The 15,549-nt window shown below is 39.8% G+C and overlaps 1 protein-coding gene across 2 annotated transcripts in view; it reads right to left on the bottom strand.

Annotated features, from left to right (window-relative positions):
* Positions 1–2,698: 2,698 nt before the first annotated feature.
* The window catches only part of KDM7A (lysine demethylase 7A), a 67,074-nt gene continuing 54,223 nt past the window's right edge, over positions 2,699–15,549 (bottom strand). For both annotated transcript variants that reach the window (XM_084786340.1, XM_084786341.1), the window contains 6 exons: positions 14,732–14,829; positions 13,943–14,091; positions 13,615–13,811; positions 12,177–12,262; positions 10,029–10,302; positions 2,699–9,274 (listed from right to left, as the gene is read on the bottom strand). In XM_084786340.1, the coding sequence (XP_084642466.1) occupies positions 9,180–9,274; positions 10,029–10,302; positions 12,177–12,262; positions 13,615–13,811; positions 13,943–14,091; positions 14,732–14,829 (899 nt within the window). In that variant the 3' untranslated portion in view covers positions 2,699–9,179. The remainder of the gene's footprint in view (positions 9,275–10,028; positions 10,303–12,176; positions 12,263–13,614; positions 13,812–13,942; positions 14,092–14,731; positions 14,830–15,549) is intronic.

The following is a 15,549-nucleotide window of genomic DNA, read 5'->3' as shown; positions in this document are numbered from 1 at the left end:
GCTGGAGAAATTTTTTTGTTTTGTTTGGCTTTTGGTTTTTGGAGACAGGGTCTGTGTTAGCCTTGGGTGTCCTGGAACTCATTTTGTAGACCAGATTGGCCTCTTAACTCACAACAACCTGCCTGCCTCTGCCTGCTGGGATTAAAGGCGTGCACCACCACGCCCAGCCCTGGAGCTGGAGAGATGTTTCCTTGTTTAAGTATACTTTTCTTGAAGAGGGTTAGTTTCTCAGCTGCCCATATCAGGCATTTCACAACTGTGCCAGCTTACATAGGATCTGACTCTGTTCTAGCCTCCATGGAACTGCACACACCTGCCATAATTAACATCTTTTTTGGGGGGGTGTTGGTGTTGGTTTTGTTGTTGTTGTTGTTTTTGTTTTTGTTTGTTGGTTGATTTTTCCAGACAGGGTTTCTCTGTATAACAGCTCTGGCTGTCCTGGAACTCCCTCTGTAGACCAAGATGGCTGCTCGAACTCATGGAGATCCACCTGCCTCTGCCTCCCAAAGTGCTGGGATTAAAGGCGCGCACCACCACCGCCCGGCAAAATCTTTCTTTTTAAAAAAAAATCATGTAAAAGACATCTTGGGAACAGATTGGGAATAGCCTGGACAATGGGAGCACAGAAGTTACAGAAGAGGAGGAGACTGGCGAGGCTGTGGATGGTGGGCCCCCAGCACTGAGATAGGCCTCTGGGTTTTTTTCTTCTGTTTGAATGACCCACTTTTGGAGCTGAGAGCAGAAAATGATAAAGGAACAGACTTCCATGTAGGAGAGACTGTTATATCAACAATCAGGGCATGGGTTGTCTGGTGGTGGAGAGATGCATCAGGCAAGGCCTCTGTTCATCCTCTAGTTCTCAGCTTTGGAAGTACACTGAATTCATGTTTAGAATAGTGCTACTCATCCACTGCCTGTTTACAGCCTACCTTCTGTACCACAAGGTGAGACCAGTCCTGAGACCACCAATGGTCAGTGCGTAGAGGACACATTATAAAATGAGGTTTAAAAAACAACAAAACAAAAAACTATGGGCTAGAGCGATGGCTCAGAAGTTAAGAGCGCTGCGTGCTCTCCCAGAGGTCCTGAGTTCAATTCCCAGCAACCACTGGCTCACAACCATCTATACTGGCATCCGATGCCTTCTTCTGGTGTGCAAGTATACATGCAGGCAGAGCACTGTACACATAATAAATCTTAAAAACAAAAATATTTTTACACAAATTTTTGGATCACAAACCATTACATCAAGAACCATCTAATTCCTCCTTCATAATTCAAAATACAGAATAAAAACAACTTAGAAGCAAGTTTTTAAGAGTTGGACAGACTTTTGGTTAAAATGTTAGGTTCTGTGTGTGCACACATGTGTAGGGGTTAACACTAAGGATGTTCCTTGTATGTTGAGGGAAGATCTCTTGCTGAAACGGGAACTCAGTGACTCAGCAAATGTAGCTAGCCAGCCTGCCCCAAGGATTGCAGTACAACCCGGGTTGTGGGTCATCACATCTGCCTGTATGAGTGCTGGAGATCCTAGCTCAGTCCCCCTCACTGGGCTATCCTCTCCCCCCGGCCCTGAGTTCACCAGAACAGTAGGTGAAGATGGGACTTGATTCTTACCTTCTCTGTACCCTAAAATAGCTCATACCTCACCGGGATACTGTGGGGAAAAATAAAAATATTGTCTGTACTTAGTACTCATGGTGAAGTAATGGAGACTTGTGATCCGAATCCTGTATCAAAGCATCTGGCTCCTCCCTGTAAATCTGAAAGAGGTCAACACCAACAGCCCCTGGGATTTCCTAGTCGCACAAAATGAAGCTGAGTTTGTGAAGATGAGGTGTGTTCATTTCACTGTAATAGGTGACCATTAGAAAGAGTATCTCCTAGACCTACAAAGAGTTTCTCAAGAACAAGTTCCTACAGTTGAGGCTTCTGTCATCAGTCTGTAACATGACTAATCTTTATACTGGAGGTACAGAAAGCACTGGGAGCCACTCTACAGGCAGCTGCAGTGCCCCAAACCCCTTTTCTGCGGAGGGGGTGTGTGCCAAGGATCCTAGGACTTCTGCTGCCTTGGTGTCCATGAGGGGCATTCATCCTGACTTCTTTTTGAGGCTTCCCTACTGCCCCTGAAAGCACTGTCTTAGTGTTCCTCCCTTCTTGACTCCACTCCCTCCCTCCAGTGCAAGAATTTATACTCTTTTACCTCATCCTTGACTTGTCTCCTCACAGGCCCTGTGTCCAAAAACAGGCCGGCCTTTCCTCCCAGGAAAGCACTTACATACTTTGGTTAGTAGGTAGTTGAGCCTTGTTTTCCTTACCTTTTTTGTCTCACAGAAGCCCCCTGAGGCCTAGACTTGGTTTTGTCACTCCCGTAGCACTTGCTATAACACTACAGGTAGTGTAATCTTGTGCGCTATGCAGATGTGAATAGTGTCTGATCTTAAGAACTCAACCATTAAAGAAAGAAACAAAATCGTTTTATAACAACTAGAGAAGCACCCTCATCTGTTTCTACCCTGCAGTCTCTTCTTGCCAGTCACTTAAGATTTTCTCCCCTCTTGGCCATCACTCTTCCCCAGCAATAACCTCTAATGAAATAAGACATTATTTTTCATATTTAAATCCTCAGAACGTAATGGTTTCCCACATTCTAGTGTCTTGAGATTCAGAAAAAGGGAACGGCAAGTCAGGATTGGATATAGAATTCAGATTTTTTTTTCTTTCAGAAACACATTTTTATACAACTTTCAACATTTATACTTTTAAACAAAATCAACAAAAATACACTGAGTGCTAAAAAAAAAAAACAGAACAGAAGTAGTACAATTTTAATTTCAATATTTTAAAATACAGAAATTAGGAAGTAAGAATACTAAATACAACTTTAAGCAAGTCACTTGTCTTCTCTATAATAATAATAATATAAGCTACTTAGAGACTTACAAATTCAGAGTAAAACAGAAACAAAATAAATACTGTACATTTTCCCTGCCTGCAGGCAAAAGATGGGAAATACTGTTCTGAATACAAACAAATGCTCTTAAAGCTTCAGCACCCCACTCCCAGCCACACCCACTCCCACTGTCACAGTGTGTGCTTCTGTAGCCAAATGACACGTGTGCATATTCTGACTGCCTACACACAGCTGAGACCCGACTCTGCACACCTGAAACAAGTAACAGTCACTGGGACCATAGACTTAAAAACCAGTAAGGAAAGTCAGGCTAGCAAAACATTACTACAAAACTAGTAAGTACCTTAGCCAACAACTGTCCTGTTTTCAAATTTCACAGAGTTAAGACCCCTAAAACCAATACTACCCCTCCCCATTACCACCCTCCAACACCCCAAAAGAAAAGTTGCTGAACACTGGCAAAGTTAGATGTTTCACAATAAATGTGAAAGTTCATACTATATAATCTCTTAGAATGAACCTTTTCATCCTTTCCACAGCATGAAACTGTTATGGCTTAATTATATTAAAAGTAGAAAAGTCTTTTCCAAAGGAAATACAGCCTGCAAAGATGCACATGCATTTCCTATCAGTGCTATTTCATACTTAAACTGCATGACTCAATTGTGCAGTCAGGAGCTGTTTTTTGAAAAACTGAGGTTACAGCATTTGATTTAGTCTAACCATAAACTGTAAGGCCCTTAGTTTGGTTTAGGTTTCTTTTGCAAGATAAAATAACCTTGGGGTTCACTTAGCAAGTTACACCTCAGGTCCCTGACTATATTATGTAAGTTATATGCATGCTTTGTGAAAATAAAATGTTACTTATGAATCTTAAGAGGGAAACATTATTCTAGGGAAGGAATCAACTCTATAGTTGATAGAGTTGATAGTTATATAGTTGTAGAAATGCTGGCATTTCTTAACATCAACCAAAGAAATATAAGCATATGCCTTGGTTATTTTATTCCTGCAAAATAGTATATATTCTAGCACTTACGATAATTATTTTGGTAAAAAACATGGAGGGAAAATAGGTGATATTTTGAAAAAAAAAAAACCTTGAAGACAAATCTTTTATGATTAAGTTACATGTATGACTGCTTTCTGTAATGAAGAAAAGTGAATCCAGAGTGTCACAAGTCTTGCATAGGTAAACTACTTGGAGGTCAAGGGCTACGTGGTAGCCAGGGTTTCATTAATGAATAGTGCAGAGCAGGTAAATGTTGGAAGAGTCACTGGATACATCTTTTAAATGGTTTTAAACAAGAAGTGTAATGTCACAGTTAAGACAACGAATGGCCTTAAACTGAAGGGCACCAAAAAGGGTTTCTCCATGAGTTATTTGCTTCACCCCAGGAAAGAGGGGAGGCTATCATAGAAGAATAAAGCCGTGGTAGTGATGATACGCCAGCTGCTTTGGAAATAGGCATTTGCTTCCTTAAAACCTTAAAGAAATGTTTATAGAAAGGGTATCAAATATTTATTTCACTTATGGCATGAAAGCAAAATAAGGGAAGGGTTAGTAGTAAAGCTACAGGACGAAGGGTAATTATGTTCAATAGCAATTTAGGGAGTATGTATACTAATTCTTCTTGTTGTCTAGTTTCAAGAACATACGTGGTCGGCATCCACAAGTCAAGCAGAGGCTGCAGGGTCAAAGAATGGGGTCTATGTAAGGAAACAAGGTATCAGAGATCCCAAAGCCACTGGATATCCCTAGACAAATCTCTGTCCTATCTGAGTTATATCCTTATTGAGTAGCTTTCTTGGACAAAAGATATGATGCTTAGTTTTTTGAGGTTGTATTAGATGAAAATCTAGGATACTAGTAACAGTCTGAAAGCCTCAGCTCCACTGGAACTCTCTGTGGTGCTAGGGATCAAGCCCAGGGCCTTGCACACATGAAAGGCAAGACCTTCTCTTTTACATAGGTAGCAATTAGTATAATATATAATGGGAAAGATGAATTTTTGAGATATATTTAGATTTGCATTATGAAGTTTCATGTCTCTCGTCGTGAAAATTAAAACTGCACATTTGCTATGACAGCTCTTTCCAGCAGCAGTATTCTAGGCCGTACCACAGTTCCCAGCAGCCCTCGGGCAGTGTCTCACCACTGCAGAGCTGCTTCTGAAGCACGCCAACACTCATTTTTGAACACATCCAGCTGTCTCCTTCCTAGTCTTCTCCTGACTTCCCTGGTTGTTATAGTACTTGACCCACCCATGTCTTTGACAAGTTTTTTCCTAATTACCTTATTTTTCCCCTAGTCCCACAAGTAGCTGCCAAATCATTTTAAATTTACCACCTATTTTATCTTTAGTACCTGAAGAGGAGTGCATACTAATTCCTCTTTTAGAAAAACCTAAGGCTAGCTTTTCTGTTGTGCTATATAACCACCGCTGACATGATGATGAACATTCTTACTCCTCTGTCCACAGATGAGCTCACTTCTCTCTTTTCACTTCAAGCATAAAACCTGATTCTAATTCAGCACCTTGTTTGGAATGTTTCAGGTTTTTAGGTAGCACACCCTGGGCATATATTTGAGATCAAGTAAGTGTGATAAATAGAAGCAGTTTTCATTTACGATTTTCTCTACAGGTGCATTCATCATCAGTTGTAATTTAATAGTTAACTAAGCATGACATAATAGCTCAAGATTATCACTAAGTAGTTTTACCCAAACTTAGAAACAGGGAAAACTAGGGCTTAGAAATAAGACTTAAGAGTAATTTACTGACTGAGGGTTGCTTGGCTGACCTAAGAGGCAAAACATGGACTAAAATGCAGGTCTCTTGTTTCCTTCTGAGCTATCCCACATCCTTAGATTACCAACAGAAATGGCTAACTTGTGGAATTCTTCTTAAATGTTAAAGAACATGGGTCTTTTATTTTTAAATGCTTCCACTTCTACAGTGGTACATCTCAACTGAAACTAATGAAGTTGGACTTTTTTAGTTTGCTTTGTTCTGTTTACAAATGGGCCACCTTCTGCTCAAGTTTGCTTAGAAACTAAAACAATACTGCTAACATCCTGGAGAAGACACACCTTCACAGGCAGATAAAAACTGAAACTGAGATTCCCCTACAGTACTAACTAGTTCTGGGCACACAGTAGAAGGCTGATAAATACCTGCTGATCTAATATGAATAAATAGAGAAAAATACACTCAAAAAGAATTAAGTAGAATTAGTAAAACACAGAATAGTATTCAAGCTAAGTATTTCCCAATATAGATAGACTGTCTGTCTCCTATAAGTGTGAGATTTCAGTACGTGGTTGGATTGTGTGCTTTAAAAATGGAACTTCATTAATTTCAAAGTATTCCAAAGATCCTGAACTACTAAGCTGCCAGTTTTATATTGTTAATGATTACCAATACTGGGAAGCATAATATTATATAATTCTGTGAATTACAGTACAGTAGATCCCAGGTTAAGGGTCACTTAGCTGAATTAAGACAGGTTCACTACTGCAATTAAAGCTGCATGTGTTAAATCATTAGTTTTCAATATACACATTTTATTTGCTTTTAACTAAATGCTATCACCATTGTTTTCTTAAGCTCTGGTTATACTGGTTATAAGTGAGACTATGAGAAAGACTGAGGCTACCTATTACTGTTGGGCCCAAATCTTAGCGGTAGTCACACCTCAAAGTCCAGCCATGTCTGTGAGATAAAAGAACACATCACAGCTAGGGAACTTTATAAGGTTTGAATAGAAAAAAATCACTGACTCTATGGCTAAATTTTTATCAAATCAGAAAAAGATACATGGATTCTCTCATAGTGGCTATATTAACTGGCTAAAAGCTTTGTAATTTAGTCAGTTAGTGGGCTAAAATGATTTTTAAAAAATGAATCCATAGTCATTTAAAAATTCCATATACTGGCAACTCAAAATTAGTGTTTATCAGCCTAAGGACACAGGATACTGACCACAATTTTAACTTATAAAAAGAAGTAATCATTCTTATCTCTTAACCCAAATAAAAATGTGTGTTCTAACAATAAAACCTCTAAGACCTCACAGTGATACAGTGTGGAAAGGCAAGCAGTCAGACAAATCCAGATTTTTGCATCTTGAGATACAACCACCAGATGACTGCATCCTTCTCTCCACTAGTTATGGCATAGTGTAGGCAGGAGTTAGCAGTGCTGTCTAGAGATACTAAGAATTCCATGAAAATCCTTCTTCCTGCCATCCAAAATAAGACCGAATCTTTGGTCCAGGCAATCTGGACCAAAAAGGTGAATTTGTAACTTCTTTATCCCATGAAATAATAAGGGGCCGGGAGAGGAAACAGAGAGAGAGAGAGACAGAATAGCAAATATTTCTCTGCTGGGCAGTGGTGGCACACGCCTTTAATCCCAGCACTTGGGAGGCAGAGGCAGACAGATCTTCATAAGTTTGAGGCCAGCCTGGTCTACAAAGTGAGTCAAGGACAGCCAAGGCTACACAGAGAAACCCTGTCTCGAAAAACCAAAAACCAAAAATGGAAGAAGAAGGAGGAGGAAAGATAGATAGATAGATTTCTCTTTGGAGATACATATTTTCAATGCAACTAGGAAAGATAATGGTACATAATTCTTTTCTCTAAACTTAATGCTTAATGCAGAAGAAAAAGTCTAGCTACCTTGCTGAGTGAAAACAAGACAATCCATTACACAGCCGTATTTCTCCACAAAAATAAATTTCATGTTATTTGCCTATGTTGTCTTTGTAAGAATTTGTAAAATGTGATACCATCAAACCCCCAATATCATTTTTATGCCATGAGGGGAAAATGGAAAGACTAAGAATTATTATAAATGGAAAACTTGCACTTATAAAAATTGTACATAAAGGAGATAAATTATTATCTTAATTAAAGTTCAACCAGACACTTAACCTCCATGTGCCACTAGCTAAGACAGATGGAAGAAACTGCAAAAAGCACCCATTTTACTCCAAATCTGTATTGAAATAATTCATAAAATTAAAAAAGTAAAACACACATACACAAATCTATTCCAACATGCTTGCTACTTACAACTTAATATAGTATAATCCTATTGTATTCTGGCTTTTATGCAGATTTGAACATCCTAAATCAAACTGTATTTTTAAAAAAATTATGTCTAGATAATAAAAGCATGGTAAGATATAACCTGTGGTAGATGTTGGCTCTTCCAACAACAGCAGTATTGAAGAAGGCCCTCTGTAATTATAAAGGTTTTTGGAAAATCTACAAATAGGACATTTTAACCAAACTTATACTTTCCCCATAAGCAGGGAAAAGATATTAAAGCTGTTCTCTTTGGGACCAGATATCATCAGGAAAAATGAAAATGAAACAAGCCTGTTTCTTTACATGTAGAGGAAAACCACAATGTCAAAAGAAATGAGAAATGAGGATTCTTTATGTGGTTCTTAAACATTGGCTATGAGGTGTGTTTCCCTGCAAAGAGAAGAGTCTTGGGTCATCTCAAAACATTTGGGGGGGGGGGGGACGGGGGTGCAGAGGGAAAGGTGGGGTATAAGGGAATCAACCTGGATTACAGTATGCACCTTGGATGTTAGCAAAAGCGAAGCTAATAGCTTATAAAAAACACACAAAATATATAAAATAAAACGATTTCATATACATCTTAATTTAAAATAATTAATGCATCAAATCCCTGTTTAAGACTTTAACCTGAATATCAAATTTAAGAGTCCAGACTAGCTACTGTTACTGTGGCTCTTCCCCACATGTAACACACACACTATCAAAAATAATTTAAAAACCTTCACATTCTTAAATCTAAATTAGTGAGATATTTCTCCAGAAATCTTCCAAATAAATAGCTTTAAAAAAGAAAGAATTTAAAAGCTGTTAACTTTAAAAAAAAAATCTGTTAAATAAATTATTGATAATTCTTTCTCCTACTACTGAAAATAAATCAAGACACTACCAACAACAAAATTAAATTCAAGCCCTGACAAGAGACCCCTTTACAATTCAAGGTCTCTTTTTAAGGTTCTACCCTCCTCCTTCCTCTCCCCACCAGTCCAAAGGGTTATTGCTGAGTGGGTGTGGCACAGTGAAAATGCAGCATCAGGTCCATTCTGTTCCGGGCAGTATTACTGTACACACAAACTGCTCCAGGCAGGGGATGGTGGAAACTCCAGGCTCCCGCACCCCAAGACTGCCCTTCCACAGGGAAGAGTGACTGCAAAAGCAGCTCTGTCACACGAAGAACCGTGCATGGCCATTTCTGTTCAATTTAAGGATCTTCCCCAGACGTTGTTTGGCTGTTGCCATTCCTTTTTTTGGACGTTTACCTATAAAACACCAACAACACTGTTAATACTCATAAAAAGTGTATTTGTCATGTGATATCTGGAAGACTTAAGACTTAGAGAGCTTGTAGTAAACAAGCTGGTTAAGTATTCCAAAAGCAGTCATGTCTCTGAGCTTCACACTTTAAACCCAAAAAGAGAAAGCAGTGTCCTTCCAAACTATTGAAACATAGTTTCAATTTGCTGCAGAAACACAACAGAGTGGATTGCACTTGATTCCTCCCCATGGACCATCATCACCTCTGGTCATGCTCTCTCCTGTTCCTTCTGTCACTTCCTTTAACTCAGTCTAGCAACTCCTCATCCTTTTTAAGAACCTGCTTCCTCCTAAGCCTCTGGAAGGCACTCCTTTCCTTTACCGTCCGCTCAAGTGTCCTCTCATACCCACTGCTATCATGCTGTTGTCCATAATGCAGACAATGAGTGTAGAGCAATGGTTCTTAACCTCTGTGTTACAACTCATTTGGAGGTTGAACAACCCTTTCCCAGGGGTCACCTAAGACTATCAGAAAACAGATACTTGCACTGCAATTCATAACAGTAGCAAGATTACAGTGATGAAGTAACAATGAAAATAATTTTATGGCTGGGAGTCACCACAACACGAGGAACTATATTAAAGGGTCACAGTATTAGGAAGGTTGAGAACCACTGGTTTAGAGAGAGTACCTACCCACTACCACTACCTTCACACAGAGTTACAAATACACTTAACCTGCAAACGTATAAAGGTTACCTTTTGTTGCCTGGTTGCTGATAGGTGGTGGATTTGATGCAGGTCTCTTGGTGGGGTGAAGGGGCACTGAAAAAGAAGTTTCGCCAATAGGCCTTTCCGGGCTTAGACTGCCATTGCTTATCTGGCATGGCCCTGAAGCCAAGCTGGGATTCAGTGTGTACTTTCCATTCTGAATGCTTGAGTTATTGCTGTCCACACAATGCCTGCTCTGTGCCTTCTGACTGATTTCTGAAGAGCTTTCCTTTTTGATGTATTTCTGGCTTCTACTTAAGTCCTAAAGGAAGGAAGGAAAGAAATGCAGCTGAATTCTTCAAATTTCAGATAAATGAGGTATTTAAGCTTTCTCTGCATTAGCAAAATCAACAAAGATGAGGAAATAAACTACTCAATTTTGGTTTTCCTTCCCCGCCCCCTTTTTCTATCATATGTGCATATGTGCCTGCCCAAATATCAGGGTGCATGCGTGGGGGCCGGATGATAGCTTGTGGGGGTTAGCCCTCTCCTTCCACCATGTGCCTGGGACCTAGGTATCAAACCCAGGCCCTCAGTCTCAGCAGTGCTCAACAGACCCCTGCCCTTCGTGATGGTGAATTCAGTCTATAACAGACCCAATGGTTTGGAAGATTAGTTCCTACTACTTACGTTTGGGAGTTCATTAAGTCAAGTCAAAACAAGTAGGGGTGCTGCCTACTATCCCACAATAGGCAAGAAAACTGAAATAAACGCAATGGACCCACAGTTTCCTTGGCTGATCATGGCTCTCAATGCAATGTACTGCCTTTTTAGAAAGTTTACTTCACAACTTCTAGAATGAGTTCTCTCTTTCTACCATGTGGGTCCCAGGAATACCTAGGCCACTAGGTCAGGTGGGCCACCTTTATCGACTGAGCCATCTTGCTGCCCTATCTGGTGCTTTGTATTTGATTGTTCATTATTTTGCCACCTGAGGTCGGCTTGCTATCTCTTATGAGCAGACTATCTTGTACCCCAAATGTTGCTGTATAACCTTGCCTCCAAATAATTCCTGTTTGACTAATAGAATGCCTACACACCTGGGCAGGGGAGAAGTGAAGTAGGCACGGCCACGTTTCCCAGGCTCAGAGGACAAAAGGGTCATGGGAAGGTGAGAGACAACAAAAGGGGGAGAAAAGGAAGCGGGACTGACACAAGTTAACATGGAGAACCACATGGCCAGGAGGAAATTTACTCTGGTTTAGCATGGAGAAAACAGCCCAGACGGAAACATGTGCAGCATGTACGGGGATACTGGGTGGGAAGTAGCCCAGATAGGAATGATTTACACAAATGGCCTGGGATGTGGGGCTGAGAGGTAACAAGGCAGCTTAGGGGATAGCATTGGCCCAGCCCCAGGTGAAATAAGGCTTATTTAAAACTCTATCAGGTTTTGTTGTCTTTTATTAATATGGTAGCAGGCTAATAATAACCACCAAATAATCATAGGCAATTAATAATAAACATTAATACCCTTTTTATTTACTACAACACTGCCCTCCATATTTTGTTTGGTTGATTTTTGTTTTGTTTTGTTTTGTTTTCTGTTTTGAGCCAGGGTTTCTCAGTGTAGCTTTGGCTGTACTGGAACTCACTTTGTAGGCCAGGCCAGCCTTGAACTCAGAGATCCGCCTGCCTCTGGCCTCCCTGAGTGCTGGGATTAAAGGCATGTGCCGCCACTCCTGGCTCCCATATTTTTAGAATTTAGCTTCTGTAAGGTTCATCTCTACTTTATTTGTTTACTAGAAAAATTCCAAGATCTGGGGCCCACTCCTGGGGTTTTGTTTGTTTGTTTTTGCTTCTTTTGTTTTTTTTGTTTTTTGAGATAGGGTTTCTCTGTGTAACAGTCCTGGCTGTCCTGGACTCATTTTTTATAGACCAGGCTGGCCTCGAACTCACAGCGATCCACCTGTCTCTGCCTCCTGAGTGCTGGGATTAAAGGCATTTATCATACCCGGCTCAGACTCTTAAGATAATTGAGTCAATTTGTAAGGGGAAAAAAATGTTGAAATTAACCGAGAGGTCATGACCAACATCAAAAGAGAAAAGAATTAAACAGAATAAGTTTGAAAAAGAAAGCAAAAACAATTTTGAATATTCTAAATCTTTTCTTCATACTTCCACTATGGAATATACCTGAGTATTAAGTCTAGGCGTTCTATCAAACTGTTTAGTCCAGGAAGAAGTCCTCAAATCTTGATCTTCAGTCTTGGCATGGTATCCTAGAAAGAAATTTTAATTAAATTATCTTTGTACAAACTTATCTTTAAAAAACCTAGCCTGGTGCTTACAAATGAAAGCAAATGTATGTTGACATTAACTACTTATTCACATACCTTTTCTTTCCCTACACTCCTTAAAACAAACAAAAACCCACAGTTAACAACTCACAACCAAACTTGCTAATTCCTTCAATTTTCTTGAAACTGTCTTTACAATACAGGTTGTAGGGCTTTGTGCTAGATGCTAGAAGACCGAATGTCAAGTACTATGGCCAGGTGGTGTTGATGTAAACCAAATGCAATACACATGTCTCTAAAATGGCATATATTACATTAGGACAAAAATATGTATTTCCCTGCTTTAAGGGACCAAACAGAGTGCAGGAAGGCAAAATGGAACAGCGAAAGACAGGCAAACCCAGATTTAAATTGGGGTTCTTCCAAGTACCAATGCAACTTCAGACAAGCTGTAAAACTTTTCCATGCTTTAGTTTGCTCTTACACAATATGCAAAGATTTGGGGATCAAGTGGGCCTGGACTCAAATTCCCACAATGTAAAATGTGTGCAAGCTAAATTAACCCCATCAAATAGTGTTTCCTGTTCATGTAAAATGGAGGTCAAGGTCCTGGTGCACAGATGATGCTAATTATGTGGGAATTAACACAGCTGCTACATTGCTCCCTCAATCCTAAGATTTTAGGGAATTTCTTTCTTTGAAAGCACAGGGAAGAAACACGAGGCAGCATGACTGGCTGTGTCTACTCTTTTCCTAATATTTCCTTTTCAAAGAGTTTGAGGAAAACAAAGCCTCAACCAGAAAGAAAAATAAAAACTATTCAAAACTTGTTTCTCCTCTCCTACAAGGAAAGGGAACCGATTCTGCAGACCATGTAGAACACCAAACACCCCTTTCACTCTGGGAGCTCATAGTTGGTGACAGGAAAACAAGACTGTCCTTGCCAAAGCAATGGTAGAATTAAGCTGAATACTCAGCCCCATGTCATTTACATTTTGAGTTTCAACATTTAAATTACATTTTAATTGTCACATGTAGGTACATATATGCCATAGCATGTGTATAGAAGTCGGGACACCTTGTGGGAGTTGGTTCTTTCCTTCTACCATCCGGGTCCTGGGGCTCAAACTCAGGTTATCAGGGGCTTGGCAGGAAGCCCAGTGAGCCACCTTACGGACCTTCATTTTGAGTTATGCTTGAATCTTGCCTGACTATATAAAAAAGTATTTCTTATAGTAAACAGTCCTTATTCATATTCATTCTAACCTCACCTAGAATCACAGTAAGTTGGAGTCATGTATTACTTTTAATAGATTGATATTTCTGTTTCTTACCAAATTCCACTGGCTTATTGCAGCGGTACAACTGCCTAAGCTCAGGGTGACTGCTGTGGCAGCTTCTGGAATCCTGGATAGAGTTCCTGTCACCACTGCAGCCTGTGCTGGGTGCACACATGGAGTAGTGCAGCCCTGCCATGGACAGCATGCCCTGGATAGCTTCTTCCTCTGTGCTTGTCGAGGTAGGACACTCCCTAAGGAGCAGGTGATTTAAAAAAACAATGTATTTTTCTGATGAGATAATTCAGTAAAATTAAAAACTAAACAGTGTTTTCACAGCATTTACATTACAATGTAAAACTCCTACTCCCCTCTGCAAGCCTACCTTTTAACTGGAATCTCATTTCTAGATGGCTTCTGGCTCTTTTGAAGGAGGTTCCTCACTATATCAGATCCCTCCTTAAAGTTTGATGTTATTTCATGCTTCTTTTCATCACCTGAACTTTCAGAATCTTCAGTGGCAAAATTAATTTTCTGAAATAATAAATTAAATGGAAACAAAGCTAAAAAGAAATTGACCAAGGCTGTACTCACTAATCAAAGAGTTTATCTGTTTTAGAAGTTAGAATCTTTTCAAGACGGAGTTTCTCTGTGTAGCTTTGGCTGTCTTAGACTCACTTTGTAGACCAGGCTGGCCTCGAACTCAGAGATCTGCCTGCCTCTGCCTCCCAAGTGCTCAGATTACAGGCGTGCGTCACCACGCCCAGTTAGATGTTAGAATCTTAATTATCATAAAGTTACTTCTGTATTTCACATCAAAATCTGAAAATCTCTAGTAACTATAGTTACCTACCACTTGAATACAAAACATATAGTTACACACTTAAAGGTAAAATACAATATAACTCATCAGAAACAAAAACCACACAACAACTTTAGTGTAAGCAGCAGAATTCTCCCACCACCCTTACCAGAGCCAAAAAATCTAAACAGAACACATAAAACCTGTTTATGAATGTGACCAGTCACAGGATGGTGTACACACATAGTAACACCACAGGGAGACCCTGTGCTGCACAGACCAGCTGTCGTCAACCTTCCTGTTGCAGATGAAGCTACATGGGTACTCATGATCCCACCAAATGACACATAAACCCGGGGGTTCCAAGCATACCAGTGCAGTGCAATCAGGTCCAGAGTCTTCTGAATCAGAAACATCAGAATATTCTGATGTTCTATTCCTGAGTTCTGATTTCACACTTGTAAAGATTCCTGGTGAAGAAGGGAAAGGATAAGAGACGCCATGGTCCCTAAAGTCTACTCAATTTCAAGATATCTTTCTATGTCCCCACTCTCTCTTTCCTCACTGCTTTTATTTTCCTGTCTTTTTCTCTCTAAGATAAAGACTGACTGATGTATGTCCTTAAAATATTTGTGATATTTCTCTTTCCAGAAATAAACTAAAAACCTTTAAACCTAAAAAGAACTACAGGCTGCGTCTGCCTTTCCCTTTCCCTTGGTTTCCCCTTATCGTCCACTGCACGGCAGCAGTTCTATCAGTTCTCAATGATGTACGCAGAGGCAGGGTTACCAACCAGAGGGCCACACTTACCGGGGATTGGGGGAAACTGAGAGACTCAAAATGAATTCAAATGAATTCAATAATATTCACTATGCAGAAAATGTACTCACCAAAAAATACTGATTTTAATTACTTTTTAAAGATTTGTTTATTACTATATACACACAATGCTCTACCTGCATGTACACTTGCAGGCCAGAGGAAGGCATCAGATCATATTATAGATGTTTATGAGCTACCATGTGGTTGCTGGGAATTGAACTCAGGACCTCTGGAAGAACAGTCAGTGCTCTTAGCCTCTGAGCCATCTCCCCAGCCCTGATTCTAATTACTTTTTAAATGGAAAGCAATATGCTATTCTTGAAAACTGTTCAGGAATTAAGACTTTATCCAAAGAATAAAGACGTCAA

The sequence above is a fragment of the Acomys minous genome (genome assembly GCF_964271855.1).
Source record: "Acomys minous genome assembly, chromosome: 6".
Classification (NCBI taxonomy): Eukaryota; Metazoa; Chordata; class Mammalia; order Rodentia; family Muridae; genus Acomys; species Acomys minous.
This window is presented reverse-complemented; position numbering and strand designations above follow the sequence as displayed.